The following is a 15,164-nucleotide window of genomic DNA, read 5'->3' on the forward strand; positions in this document are numbered from 1 at the left end:
GCAGTTGACTTAGATGCAAGGAATTAATGATTGACTTCTTGGTCTTAATTTCATATGGAATTTTGTTTAATAATTGAGATTAAACACCTGTATGAGAATCTGTATCGAATGACAAGCCAGGAAGAAAGGGAAGAGAAAAAAAGGGAAATCCTTTTTTACTTTCAGTATTGTCTGTATCTTCAGTTGATCATATACTGTGGTCTTAGAATTTAGCACATCATTCTTTTTTCAGTCTCTTAATTGATTGAAAAAACAATGACCTGAACATTGAAGATCTGTTTTCATAGTGGAGGAGAGTTGTGAGATAATTCTTTCCTGGATCTAAGTATCTCTCTTTATCCACCTGTTATCATTTTGATTCAGCTATATGGGTTACAGTAGTGGGATCTTTTTGTGTGTGTGCCCAGGAGTGATGTGGTTTCATCTCTTAGTGTGAGTCTCAATAGAAATGGTGACAACTGGCATTCTTCAAGGTGTTTTTACTTGAGGGTCTAGGTATGTATGGTTTTCTGTTCTGTTATAGACAGTTCAGCATAAATCTTTGTAATATATTAATTCTTCTGTTCTGCGTTGCATTTTTTTCTAACATATTATTATGAAACTTTCCTTAAAGACCTTTGTCGTGCACAGAACCTCCAAGATTCTGCAGTTAAGATTTTACTATATTTGCTTTATTACATATCTGTTCATCTATTCCTTCTTTTGGGAGGGATGTAACAACTCTTTCCCCACTCAGTACCATAGACTCAGGTTTTTGTTGTTAGGAGTGGAATTTGAATGTTTTTGTTGTTTTGTCCATTAGCCATTCTTTTCAATTTCACTTCATGTATCAGGTCTTCTCCATAATTTGCTGATGTAAAGCATTGTAAAGTCAGTTTTACTTTAATGTGTCTGCTTCGTAGCACAGCCCTGAAGCTGTTGAAGTGCTGTGATTTCTAAATGTATTTTCAGTGATAAGTGGTCATACTGACAGAATGTCCAAACTTATTGAAAAGTCTGTGGGCATTACATCCAGTTGATTATAAAATACTAATATCTGGTGACTAAAGGGCCAGAATCTCTTGGGAACAAGACACTACCTATCATAAAGGGCCCTCAATGTGTTTTCATAAATGAATATAAGACAATGAAAGGTATTTGTTCTTATTTATAAATTGCTTGACACACTTTTTTGTTTGTTTCTTTAAGAATCATAGAAGCTAAGATCTGTGGGATGTCACCTTATTTAACTTCAGTAAAGAAATCTGGGTAACATTTAGCTAATGGACATTTGGGGACCAATAAGGGGATAAGAAATGGGGGGAAAAAGGCAGTGCAAGTTCTGTGTACTGCAGAGCTTTAGCCCTCGCAGTAGCGCTACAAATTCAAGAGAGGGCCTGAGGCACCCTGACTGTGTGCAGCAGAATCACCAGAGAGCCCTCACTTCTGTTCTTGCCAACTGCAGTGTGCTTTGAATCTAAGCATCTCTGAATTCTTATATTCTTCCCCTTCCCCCCACCTTTCCCCTTCCCTTTCCCGCTCCTCTTCCCCCTTCCTCCTCCCCCTCCCTCTCCCCCTCCTTCTTTTGATATAGGGTCTTGCTCTTTGCCCAGGCTTTAGTGCAGTGGCATAATCATGCCTTACTGCAACCTCAACCTCCTGGGCCAAAGCGATCCTCCCACCTCAGCCTTCTAAGTAGCTGGGACTACAGGCGTGCACTACCATGCCTGGCTAATTTTTTAGTTTTTTGTAAAGATATGGTCTCCCTAGGTTGCCCAGGCTGGTATCGAATTGGGCTTAAGAAATCCTCCCACCTTGGCCTCCCAAAGTGCTGGGATTGCAGGCGTGAGCCACCATACCCGACCCTGACTTATATTTTCTCGTGTGACTTATAGTTGGGAAAAAGAAGACTTCAGATTCCTACTTCTCTTACCTTCCACTTAAGTGACTTTGGTCAAGTTACTTAACCCCTCTGAGCTTCCTTGCCTCTCTAAAATAACCATAGGGTTGTTGTGGTGAAAAGCGATATTTAGGATACTGCCTCACAGCATAGTAATGTTCATTAAATGGGAGCTATTATTAATATTAGTATTATATTTAGTTACAGTGAGAAAAATGAAAATTCTGTTTTATAAAAGTAATTGAAAGAAAATTTGGGGAAGATATAAATAAGGGCTTGCTGAATGATTCTGAGGAGATTGATACCTTTTATAATTGCATTTTTCAGTAAAATCTATAAACATACATGACAGAGGTACAAGTAATAAGAATATTGATTTAATGTTGTCTCATAGGTCTGAATACACAGATAAGTAGTGGGATAAACTAGTTGGTAATTATTGGAGGATGGTTTTTTCTTTAAACAAAATTTTGATTTTTATCCTTTGTGATCTAATATCCATTAGGGTTTTAAGCAATTTTTTTTTTTTTTTAATGAAATGAAGAGGTTGTTTTCTCTCATGTTATGCACACCATTTCTGGCTTAAGGGGCTTATGGTCATGATTATTGCTGCTGTTTCCACCCTCATCCGTACCTCCTCAGAAGCTAAATTTTCCTACACTGTACTATTTTTTGTTTAACACCTGTTCCTGTTTTTCTCATAGCATGTGGTATTTTAATTATCTCTCTCTTTTTTTTTTTTTTTTTTTTGAGATGGAGTTTTGCTCTGTTGCCTAGGCTGAAGTACAGTGGTGCGATCTCAGCTCACTGCAGTCTCCGCCTCCTAGGTTCAAGCAGGTCTCTGCCTCAGCCTCCCAAGTAGCTGGGATTACAGGCACCTGCCACCACACCTGGCTAATATTTGTATTTTTAGTAGAGACGGGGTTTCACCATCTTGGCCAAGCTGGTCTTGAACTTCTGACTTCATGATCCACCTGCCTTGGCCTCCCAAAGTGCTGGGATTACAAACGTGAGCCTCCGTACCTGGGCTAATTATTTCTTTAAATATGCAGACTCACAGTCTCCTTTAAGTCAGGGTCAGGTCTTAGTCATCTTGATGCATCTAGAAGAGTGTCTCATGTGTAATTGGTACTCAGTTGCTCTTTTTTTTTTTTTTTCTGAGTCAGAGTCTCGCTCTGTCACCCAGGCTAGTGTGCAGTGGCAGGATCTCAGCTTACTACAGCCTCTGCCTCCTGGGTGCTCGCAGGTTCAAGTGATTCTCCTGCCTCAACCTCCCAAGTAGCTGGGGCTACCGGTGCATGTCACCACTCCCAGCTAATTTTTGTATTTTTAGTAGAGACAGAGTTTTACCATGGTGACCAGGCTGGTCTCGAACTCCTGACCTCAAGTGATCTGTCCGCCTCGGCCTCCCAAAGTGCTGGGATTATAGGCATGAGCCACTGCACCCAGCCTCAGTCACTCTTCATTGAATTAAGTTGAAACCCTCAGAGATTATTAGACCCAAGGTATGAGAAAGTTCTTTCATGTTAATTTTTATACCAATCCTATGGCATTCATTCTGAAACTGATAGTGTGTAAGCTATCGAGAGCCAGACACTGTTGATCTATTTGTGACTCTCCTGCTGACTCCATTGCCCTGGGCAATGTAAGGTTGATGTATAAAACATGTATAACACCAATATGTGAAAATTTTGTGGTTAGAAGATTCTGGGAATGTGGTGGCAGTGGCAACATAATTTTTCAACTACCTGAGTCCTCCCATAAAAGCAGAACAACTTGGTCACAGAACCAAAAACCCACAGACAACATTTACAACAAAACTTAGTGACAAAGCTAGTCCTAAGAGCCCCAAGACACAAATTAATGGGAAAATAAAACACTGATAGCTGCAGGGTGGTATCAGCATCTCTGTGAGAGAAATCAGAGGGGAGCAAGTGGCTATCTAGCAGACTTGAGGCCAGGGGAACTCCAAGATAGCCAGTTGGCATTCATGGAAAGGCCAGCAGGCTGCTCTGAGAACAGTGGGTCCAGGACCTGCAGTTAGGTGTGAGAGGCTAGGCAGCCCAGCTACCCCGGGGAACTCACACTGTGGAGCAGCCAGGCCTCCTCACTCCACTGAGGAGACACTGCTGGGAGCAGAAGAAAGCCTGAATGAGACAGGGACAATAGAAACAAAAGAAACAGGTCCAGATAACACCCAGGAGGAGCTGAGCCAGGAATTCTCAGAAAGCAAGCTGCCATATTTTTCAGACCAAATGGAAACAGCAGAAGAGGGAGCTCTAAGAGTTCAATAATGGTCATTTCCCCTAAAAAGCGAGCAAGGTCAAATCCATAATAAGTTTTAAGAAAAAGTGAATAAGAAGCAGACATACCAGAAAGACACACCTACACAATAGATTACAACTGTAATTTCCTGTTTCAGAAGGAGCTACAAGACATCTTTAAAAAGTGGTGTAAGAAATCAGAATTTGAAAATCTCAAATTAGGTGGCAGGCTTCAGGAAGAATTTATAAATAAAAGCTCATTTCAGAATTGAAGACTGAACCTGAAGGAAGACAAGAACAAATAGACACAAAGATAATGTTGGTAAGAGGAATAGAAGGGGAGCAGGAGGAAAATTGTAAAAATCACGAAGCAATAAGGACAAAAAGATTTAAGGTTAAGTGATAAATACTAAAGACAGGCAAAGATGATTCATAAATAAAGAGTCCCTGAGGAAAAAATAAGAGAATGGGACAAATGCTATAGACAATGTCAAGAAAAATTTCATGAAAATGCAAAGAAACAGAAGTTGAAATTATAAATTAAAACAGCAAACTCTGTATCTGAAAATAGTGACCCATAAAGAGCACCACCAAGATACATTCTAATGAAATTACTGGACTTTAAAGACAAAGAGGGAAACTTGGGTGTCTAGACCTGCACTGTCAAATGTGGCAACCATTAGCCACTGTAGCTGTTAAGTCTTTGTGGTATGGCTAGTGTGGATTGATTTATGCCACATACAGAATTCCAAAGACAGTCTAGAAATAAAAAGTAAAGTATCTCATTAATCACTTTTTATATTATTACATGTTGAAATAATATTTTAGGTATGTTATGTATTATTAAAATTTCACCTCTTTTTTGAACTCTTTTATCGTGGTGTATTAGTCCATTCTTGCGTTCCTATAAAGAAATTCCTGAGACTGGGTAATTTATAAAGAAAAGAGGTTTAATTCTCACGGTCCTGCAGGCTGTACAGTAAGCATGATGCTGGCATCTGCTTGACTTCCGGAGAGGCCTCAGGAAACTTAAATCATGGTAGAAGACAAAGTGGGAGAAGGCACCTCACATGGCAAGGGCAGGAGCAAGAGGCAGGGGTAGATGCCACACACTTTTAAACCACTAGATCTTGTGAGAACTCACTGTCATGAGGACAGTACCAAGAGGATTGTGCTAAAACATTCATGAGAAATGACCATTCATGTGAAATTCATTCCCGTGATCTAATCACCTCCCACCAGGCCCCTCCTCTGACATTGGGGATTACAGTTCAACATGAGATTTGGGCAGGGACACACATCCACGCTACAGCACGTGGCGACTGGGAAATTTTAAATTGCATATGTCATTTGTGTTTTGACCCACGTTATATTTCCACGGGGCAGCTGATCAAGAACTCTAGCCTCCCTTTTGGATGAGGACTGCATATAGAATCGTATTTATCTCATCCTCATTCTGGATCTAGAAGACCTTGCTGAATAGAATTTTCCTGTGAATATAGTCCTTTTGAAACTCTCTTTCTTACTCTACTAGAATCTCTGTCTTTTTTCTTGAGTTATTTCTAGCATGTCTAGGAATGCTTTATCCTCCTGAATAAAGCAGAATGCAAAAGTCCTTCCACCTCCATCAGGAGGAGGAAGGCTGTGCCTCAGGTGTCATGCCCACTGTAGTGTAAGACCATCATCTCGGTGAACATAGCACCTCCTTGCAGGGCCCGCGAGCCGAGCCTTAGCTGGCTGTCTAGATGACCTTGATCTGAAGTAAAGCCACTGTCTTTTGTGGCTACCTTTAGGAACCCTGCCTGCATTTTTCACTACAAAACAACAAAACAAAACCAAAAACCCTCTCCAGCTTTTGCTTCCTGTTTTCATATATTTCCTCTCCAGCAGAATTTATGTTTATTTTCTTTGTGATTTATCTTTTCCAGATAATCAGGTTAAAAATGAGCTTCTGTAGTATTAGACCTGACAGCCACCTGTATTCAAACTGAGTCTCCTTTAGGAGAACAAAATACTTTCATTTAAATTAGTAGAGTCATTTTTATGTGGAATAGAATAGAATTTTAGTGAAAGTAAATAAACTGAAACTTCCATTCGTTGGCTGAAAATTCGAAATATAAAGTCTATAATTACTTGAATATATTTTACAAAGTCAGTCCATAAGCTTTTATATATTTTATGTGTATTTTTACAAGAATACATATTGTCATTCAACATTTTTCTCTCTCAATCTATATGAATATTCCTTATACCTTCATGCTCATTTTGACACCACTGTCTGCAGCCAGCCCTTCTGTGACTCAGCATTAATATAAAAAATAAACAGAATCTTGTTAAATCTAAAAGCAATTATGTTTTGCTGCATTAGTAAAGACTAATGGAAAAACAATACAGTACGATTTATTCTAAAATATCTTACTTTGTGGCAGAATAGCTGCAGACATTTCCCTAAATCAGCAGCTCACTTTAGAATTGAGTTCTTTTTTACATGATATCATTACTAGTGGGTATTAATGGAGACGAATTGCTGAGTGGGAGAGTACTCAAAACCAGATAAACGGACATTATTTTGGAATTCTTAACTTGAGAATCATGCTGAGTATTACTATAATTGCAATTTTGTTTTCTATAAGAGATTTTTATTGATATTAGGGAATTACTTTAACAAAAAGATAATTTAGTTTCAGTTTTATCCAAATGTTGATTACTTGCTTACCTGTGCATCTGGAAGTCTTGACAATATTATTTTCATGTACCACATCTCTTCTTTATAAATAACATTTTTGTCAGCTTGTAATTTAGCCACTGCATATAGTCCGTGTCCAAATTATTCTCAGTTAGCAAAATTTGGCAAGGTTTAGTACTTAACAAGTAAGCATTTATTACAACACCTGGAATTGAGAAGTGAAACAGATATGTGATCTGCAGTTTTTCTTTGTTTTGTTTTAGAACACATTGGAGTTTCTATCATGTTCTTAGAGAACAGGAAATTTTCTGTCTTATTCATACAAGCTATTGTGGACTGGGGAGTTGGGATGTAGAGGAGGAAAGATTTGGGTAGGATTTTTCGTAGCTTCTCTGTTCTGTATCTTGGAGCTCATCCTCAAAAACCAAGGCCTTTGATGTATATTTGGTTACCTTTAGGAGAAATACCGACAGTGTCTGTCAGTGAGACTAGGCAGCCTGTTTGGCATCCCAAGTGGGCAGAATACCTCCTTCTCCCACCATTTCTTTTGTGATTAGGAGATGTTTTCCCTTGCGTGTCTATGGCAGACAAGCACAGCAAAGCCTGTGATTCCTGTGAGAATCTCTGATTCTCTGCTCTTCACCCAAGATGCTGGTAAGGGAACTATAAGTGTAGCATTTCAAAAATGGAATATGATTTAGTAAAACAGAGCACAAGTCCGGAGATCAGTAACCTCAGGAGTAATGACAACCAAAACCTCTTGTTAATATGCCGTATGTCTTCTAAAATGTGAAGCTGCCACCTCTTTCATCACTGGATCCTCTGTGGCCCCATACCGTTTAATATCATCTGTACATTCCAGCTTTCCCCTGCCCCCTACTTCACTGCCCACATGCATACACAGCACTGTGAGCTTCTCTAGAATCTTCCCCAGCCTGGTTACGCTAGAAACACTGTCTGCACATGTGGTGGAGGTTGAGATGGTTCTCCATATAAGCTCTTTTGTGAACATTTATCACATTACCACTTTACCAAAACTATTCTTAAGTACCTGGATAAACACATTCGGTTCAAGCCCACAGAGGTTAAGGAAAAAATGTGTTCATGGCAGAACTGGGACCAGAGCACCTGCCCTTGGACTTCCATTGTATGGTATTTTAATTGAGGACGAGGCAGACAAAATAATATCTTTTTGTAAATTTATATTGCTAACTATTATATCTTTTTGGTCATCCACAATTTTATTTTGGTGCAAACATTAAATTGTGATAACAGCTGTGTAAGGAGGATCATTAAAGAAGGTCAGCAAAGACAAGGAACACTAAGTGATCTGCAAGGGAAAGAAAGAGGAGGACAAAGGAAAGTTCAGTGTTTCATCTGTATTCTGGATTTTATTTCTACTGTCATTCCTTTCTCTTATAGATGGGAAAAGTTAAAATGACTTGTTCAAGTTCAATTTAGTAGAAGTTATAACCCAAATTTCCTTATTCAGCATTCAATATTGGTTCCAGTATGATACACTGAGGTCCCCTAATTGGGAAAAGAGTGTGGAAATTAACTAAATCTGCAGCTAATACCACAGAACCGAGGAGAGGATCTGAATGAAGAAACTCTTAGAAAATGTGGTGGGTCCGAATGAGAGTTTACTCCCAAATGAATCTGTTAAGTGTAAAGTATGGTTTCTGGAAGGATCTCTGTAATACCACCACTGTATCAGTTAGATTCTGCTTGAAACAAGCCATTTCCAAACTCAGTCTCTTAAAACAATGATCTTTTATATTTTATAGCAGTTAATAATTAGAATCATATAATAATAATATGTGTACTTCTAAGCTTTCTGTCAGATCTTTGGGGTCCAGTGCAATTAAAGTCATGTGCTTCTTAAGTGATGCAATATGTCTTCTAGATTTTAAAAGGGCTATTTTTTAAAAGGAAAGAGAAATTTATTATTTTTCTCTAACCTTTATTTCACTTAAGAAATAGTGACGTTTCATCATAATCTGTATTTATGCATCTTTCTTTTACTTCAAGTTCTTTAAATAATATCCCTGTTCTCCAAAATAGTGTTTTATAATTACAGATAACATTCTTTGTGACCTTTGTACTACTGTAATGCCCCAATTGAGCAAAACAAACTCAGGAATTTAAAAAAAAGTATTACTGTTACTAATAATGGTTTCCATTTCTTTCTATGGGTTTCAAAGTGTCTTCATGTCGTCTATGTCCTTTTAAACCACCTGAGCACAGTGTCACCCGTGACCATTCATGCTGCTTGTTATTGTTGGATTCATTTTTGTTTGTGATGGGAATTTGCAAGTTTACTTTTCCACATATTCCTTTCCAGGACTGATCATGGTGAAGCACTTGCAGTGCTGAGTCATCAAAGTATGTTCAACGGTGTCCCCTTTATGTTAGCTTTTAAAAGGGGGTCCACTAGCATTCCCAGTTAGTGTGTCCCTCCAGATAGATGTGTGCTGCCGTTTGCTTCTGTTAATGATGGCTGCTGTATCCCTTTTGTTTGCAGTGTCTCAGTTTGAAACTGAATTCTACATCAGTGGACTTGCACCTCTCTGTGATCAGCTTGTTGTACTTTCCTATGTAAAGGAGATTTCAGAAAAAACGGTAATTATTTTCTCCCCAAATGCAAAGGCACGTGGGGGTTCACTTCTTTAGCATTACACCCAGATCAGGTTGTTCATCAGTGGCGTACGCTATAATCTGAGCAGAACTTTCTGACCTATAAAATAAGGTTGGCAGAGATTACCCTTTAGACCTGACATATTTACTTTCCGAAACTCTACTCATTGCCTGCCTTTGTTCCTATTGCTGAGCGAAAAAAAGAGTCATTTTTTTTTTCCTCTTTTTTCAATCTCTCTTGGTATATTAGTCAAAAGGAATGAAGGATTCCTCTTGCTGAAAGGGGAAGAAACTAAGCTGACACTGTGCATTAGCAGAAATGACAGCAATGAAGTTGATCGGCAGCAACCACAGGGGTCCCTGTGGTCAGAGGGAATTACAGAAAGGGCATTTCATTATTTTCGTTGGTCCAGACATATTTGTTTACTTCCCAGTGGCCTGGTGATTCTAAGTAGCTTGATTATGGCTTTGAAATGGATTGTTGTGAAATCTCAGTTATCAGTGCAAATAATGGTACATCAAAATCTGTGGCTAATAAAAAGCAGCAGATGATCTAAATTTTGTTGTGCGTGTCTTTGGAAGAAGCTTATATATTGCCCAGCGGAGGGGTATCCACACCCAGTCTCTCTTCAAAGCTGAGGATGGCCCCATTCCGAGCTTGTCTTTATTATGAGAGTCCAGGGGTCCTGCCAGCACAAGAATAGGGGTGGCTTCAAGGCATAAACAAGGAGAGTGTACTGTAAAGGATTTTCTTTTGGATACTGTATATAAAAGAAATTGTAATTGATTCTCTAGTCCTTTACAGTAAGTAGGCAAGTGGGCTATCCTTGTTTGTATCTTTTTTTTTTCAAATGGAAAGAAATAAAATGGGGGAGAAAAACCCTGGGAGCCCTGGTTTTGAAGTGGTAGCTGCTCTTGAGCATTTCTCTGAGCAAGCACTTGCATTAGGAAGCCATCACTATAGTAACCTGAAGCTCTGGGTGCCCATGTTGCTAGGCAATGAAATGCTATAGACTTAAGTGAACACTCAGACCTACTAAAATCAATAGGGTTGGCTTCTAGCCTGTTGCAGGACATCAGTTTGCTATTATTTTATTTATTTTTTGAAAATAAAGAAAAGCAGTGGCTCCTGGGGGAGTAAATACAGTGCTTTTTGAGGAGGAATGCAGGAAGGATTGAGAATGTGATTGGAAGAAATAAAGAAAGAAGCAGTAAAATGAAAAAGGAGAAGCCTAATAAACAACTGAGCAAAGAAAGAAAGGAAACCTTTGTTAATAAAAGAGTATTTGAAGGGAATAAATGCCAAAGACAGGCCAACCTCATTGAGCACATAGAAAATGGATTTTTCTAGATGAAGAAGTGAGGGTTTGGGAGATAATTGGAAAATGTGTGTGCCAGTATATGTAGATACTCATTTTATAGACCACTAAAGTACACCTTAAATCCTTAAACACAGAATAAACTAATAAAATTAAGGCAAAAGGAACAAAGAGGTAAGCTCCCCTTCCCCCTTTATTTTTTCATACTGAAAAGATGGTTTAGTGACATTGAATAAAATTTGTTTTATGTCATTCCTTATTATCCCCCAAATATTATCCCCCACATATCCACGTGATACCTTTCACATACATGCATGTCTTCACATAGTTGGAGGGATAGTCATATGCTACTCTGCATTGCCCTGTTTCCATGGGCATTATTCCATTCTGCCTGCGTATGGCTGTGTACTGTCCACCATCATTGTGTTTAGTGGTTGTGTACTATTCCAAATCTGCTTGGTACACTTTAATTTATTAAGGTGTTCTCCCAGTATTTTACTTTTCTTTCATTCATTGATAAAGCACATGTATGTTATAAATTGTGCTGGGCACTAGGGATCAAAGATCAACAAAACCAGATTTCTGCTCTTAGGGAGTTCACAGGCAAGGGCTGTTTGGCCAGGGAACAAAAGTATAAAATGAGATTCATATTGCTGATGCTTTTCTTATACATATAAAGAGCCTTTTCTATGGTCTAGTGAAGTGATTTTCTTTTTATTTTGTTCAAAATATTTTTTTAAATTTGGCTATTCTGATTTTGATATTTTTATTGTTACAGTGGTCAATTTTTAAATATATTTCAGTTTTCTCCACTTTTTTTCAGTTGTTTCAAAGTTTAGCAATTTATAATTTCTCCACAGATCTGATAGGTTTTTCTTCACTAGTTGATCTTTTATAGTTGCTATTTTATTTTTGGAAAGTTTTCTGATTGTAAGTTTCCTGAGGCCTTTCCTGCCAAGCGGAACTGTGAGTCAATTAAACCTCTTTCCTTTATAAACTACCCAGTCTTGGGTATTTCTTCATAGGAGTGTGAGAAGAAACTAATATGTATGGCTAACTAGAATTAATTTGTGTAACATATAGAAATGTAATTTAAATTAATGTTTCTCTCTTTTCCCCCACTAGGAAAGAGAATACTGTGCCAGGCCTAGACTGGACATCATCCAGCCACTTTCTGAGACTTGTGAAGAGATCTCTTCTGATGCTTTGACAGTCAGAGGCTTTCAGGAGAATGAATGTAGAGATTATCATTTAGGTAAGAGATATCAAAGATCTGGGTAATACGATTTTTTTGTGTTTTTTTTTTCCCCTTCCTACTTGCACTAAATGGAATTTAAATTAAGGTGCTGAAAGAATCTTAAGAGAATACCTGGGTAGACCTCGTATGCTGAAAACAAGGACATTTGGATGCAGAGATGTTGCAGAACTTGCATAAGCTCCTATAGCAAAAGGGAAGACTAGAGTTCAGACCAGGACCGGGGGGAGGATTGGGCTCCTTGTTTTTTGTTCTTGTGTTTTTTCTATTGTCCTGACTACTTAATGTGACACATAATTTAATGTCAAGCCGCATGGCTCCATGATTGTCATATCTCTTCCATTTTACGTGTCAGGAAAGTTCGCTCTGGGATGGCAGAGAGGTTCTTTCTTGTTTGTAACTGAGTGCTCAGAGCCTGAAAGACTTCTGGCACATTCTAGGTATTCGGTCAATATTTGTTGAGTGGATGGAGGAATACACCTAGTCACGGCTCATAAATACAAGGAGAACCATTAATATTCAGTCATACCAGAGACGTCTGTGTTTGGCTATTATCATACCTTTGTAAACTATATTAATTAAAATAGAACAGTTAAGCTTTGTAGGAATGCTGTACTGCTTTAAACACAGTTGTCATTTTTTGAGAATATTTTCAGTTCTCATTGTGGCCAAAGGAAATGAAGAAATATTCTATATATATTTAAACTTTCTTATATGAAGACCCTAATCTGTTGAAAAATGTAAGAGTATATTCTAGACTTGGCAAAAAGCAACTGTGATTCACAACTGAAAGTGTCCAATCGAGGTATTTGGCTCAGAGCAAACTCTGCTGCACACTTAGAAACCCTTCAGAGCAGGTTTTATAATTGAATTCTGCAGGAAACCCTCAGATTGGCATTGTGCACAACATGCTGAAATGATAGATTATGTCCCTAGGGTTTGGGCGTCTGTCATTTATGCCTTAGGTGGCCTTGACCTTGATGAAGAGGAAACATTTATCGCCGACTGTGGGGTGTAATTGTTCTGTAAAAATAGAACAGTGCTGTAAATGGCCATAAATAAAATTTATATACAGTAGATGAATTCTAATATGCAATAGACATGGAGAATTTTTAACACTTTTTCAGCTGAAGTCAGAGTGTTAATGTATTAAATGTAGAATTTTAAACTCACCTTATTTTTTTTCAAGTTTTTTAGTATGTCATTGCCTCCCTTCCTGTCCCTCTCCTTCTCTCCCTTGCTTTTTTATCAAGTATTTTTACACTTAAATATTTTTAAAAGCACTGAAATATGCTTCTGTCATTCTTTACCCTGTCTCCCACACTTACCTTCCAACAGAGCCAAACACACAACAAAGATAGACACATTTTCTGTTCCTTCTTGGGCTGGGTAACCTAACCAGGTCCTCTGAAACCATTGCCAGATTTTCTGCTGTTGAGTCACCAAGTCGTTCCTCTCTTCTCTCACCTATAGAGTACTCTGAAGGGGAATCACTTTTTTACATCGTGAGTCCGAGAGATGTTGTAGTGGCCAAGGAACGGGACCAAGATGATCACATTGACTGGCTCCTTGAAAAGAAGAAATATGAAGTACCCTTGATTTTATTTCTTTGAAAGTATTGACTCATCTACAGCATGGAAAGGATAAAATATTTTTGTAATAAATCTTTTATGTAGTCAAAGTAGAGTATCCCAAGCCAAAAATATGTAGGAAGTTAATAACTTTCCAGTATCCCCTTCAGAAATTAGGGAACCAAAAGATTGCAATGGATTGACTGGCTTTACTGCTAAGTGGGGGAGCAGTTGGGAGTGGAAGGAGGAGGTGAGTTAGATCTAGACTGTTGGAAGTTTTATTTTTTGATTTTGTTCAAGGAAATTAAAATAGAGCTAGTATTTCAGAGGTGTCTATTTGGATTTAATGAAATCATTTATTTTGTGCTTATCACATTGATACTCACTTAAGATGATTTGAACTACCAGTTTGGATAGAATGATGATGTCCACTTCATTGAGTTTTGGCTTAGATTAATTTGAATAGATAATGCCCAATGTCGCTTAAAAAAAAAAAAAGAAAAAACCATTTTTCAACTTTAATAGCTACGAAGTTGTGTTATGTAGATGGGCTTATATACTAATTTAAAACAGCATCAACAATAAATAGTCTACGTATTTGTTGCACTAAGTTTGTAACCATCTGAAAGGATTTGGAAAAAAGAATTTTTTTTTCATTTATAAACCATTTAAAGTCCAAGTATTGATAGCTAGTTCATAACCCAGTTATTACCATGTTACTTTAAATCCAGTAGTGTCTCAGAGAAGTAATTGTATGTTTTATACATTTATGTTAATGTAGTATTTGTAAACTTTCCAAAATTAAAATCAGAGATTTTTCAAAAACTTAGTTTTAGATATACATAAACATATGCATATAATTCACATTTTTATTGAAACATAAGGGAGAATGCTCCTTTATCAATAGTGTCGTAAAGATTTAGAAGACAGCTGCCTTTTTATGTATGGAGACTAGGAGACTTTGTTGTATTTTGATTTGTGTCTGAAATGTGATTCAAGTGTCCTAATGAGGAAATGAATTCAAATGGAAGTAGGAGAAGTCTTCATTTTGGTTGACTGCTTTTGAGTTTGAATTCAGTGAGGTTCATTCAACCATAGTATTAAGAATTCCAGTGCTTCAAGCAAAAACCATGGGAAAATGAAGCTTTATTCGTGTAGTGCAGAATGCTAAACCATAATAACTGTAGTGTTTATAACCTCAATATCTTTTCTCTCCCACCTTCTCCCATTTTCCCTCCCTCCTTTTCTGCTTTTTTTTTTTTTTTTAAATCATCCTTATGTTTGGAATATAGGAAGCATTGATGGCAGCTGAAATTAGTCAAAAAAATATTAAAAGACATAAGATTCTGGTAAGTGTGCAATTTGTTATTTGAAACATAACTTTATCTTTCAATAAGTTATAGTGAGACTGAAAATAATTTGAAAAGAACAGGTTTTTCCTATCTTTTGAGAATTTATTTTAAACTAATTCCCTAACCTATGAGGTCAAAATATTTTATTTTATCGAATCAGTTTCTGCTTGTAAACAAGAGACTTGAACGCTTGCTAGAAGG

The 15,164-nt window shown here is 37.6% G+C and overlaps 1 protein-coding gene across 3 annotated transcripts in view; it reads left to right on the forward strand.

Annotated features, from left to right (window-relative positions):
• VPS41 (VPS41, HOPS complex subunit) overlaps positions 1-15,164 on the forward strand; it is a 187,427-nt gene that overhangs the window by 125,596 nt on the left and 46,667 nt on the right. For all 3 annotated transcript variants that reach the window (XR_003118549.1, XM_025379273.1, XM_025379272.1), the window contains exons 11-14: positions 9,354-9,451; positions 11,911-12,040; positions 13,514-13,629; positions 14,904-14,960. Coding sequence is in view for 2 of the 3 variants with exons in the window: in XM_025379273.1 (XP_025235058.1) it covers positions 9,354-9,451; positions 11,911-12,040; positions 13,514-13,629; positions 14,904-14,960 (401 nt within the window). In the remaining variant the exon portion in view is untranslated. The remainder of the gene's footprint in view (positions 1-9,353; positions 9,452-11,910; positions 12,041-13,513; positions 13,630-14,903; positions 14,961-15,164) is intronic.

Source organism: Theropithecus gelada, chromosome 3 (assembly GCF_003255815.1).
Source record: "Theropithecus gelada isolate Dixy chromosome 3, Tgel_1.0, whole genome shotgun sequence".
Classification (NCBI taxonomy): Eukaryota; Metazoa; Chordata; class Mammalia; order Primates; family Cercopithecidae; genus Theropithecus; species Theropithecus gelada.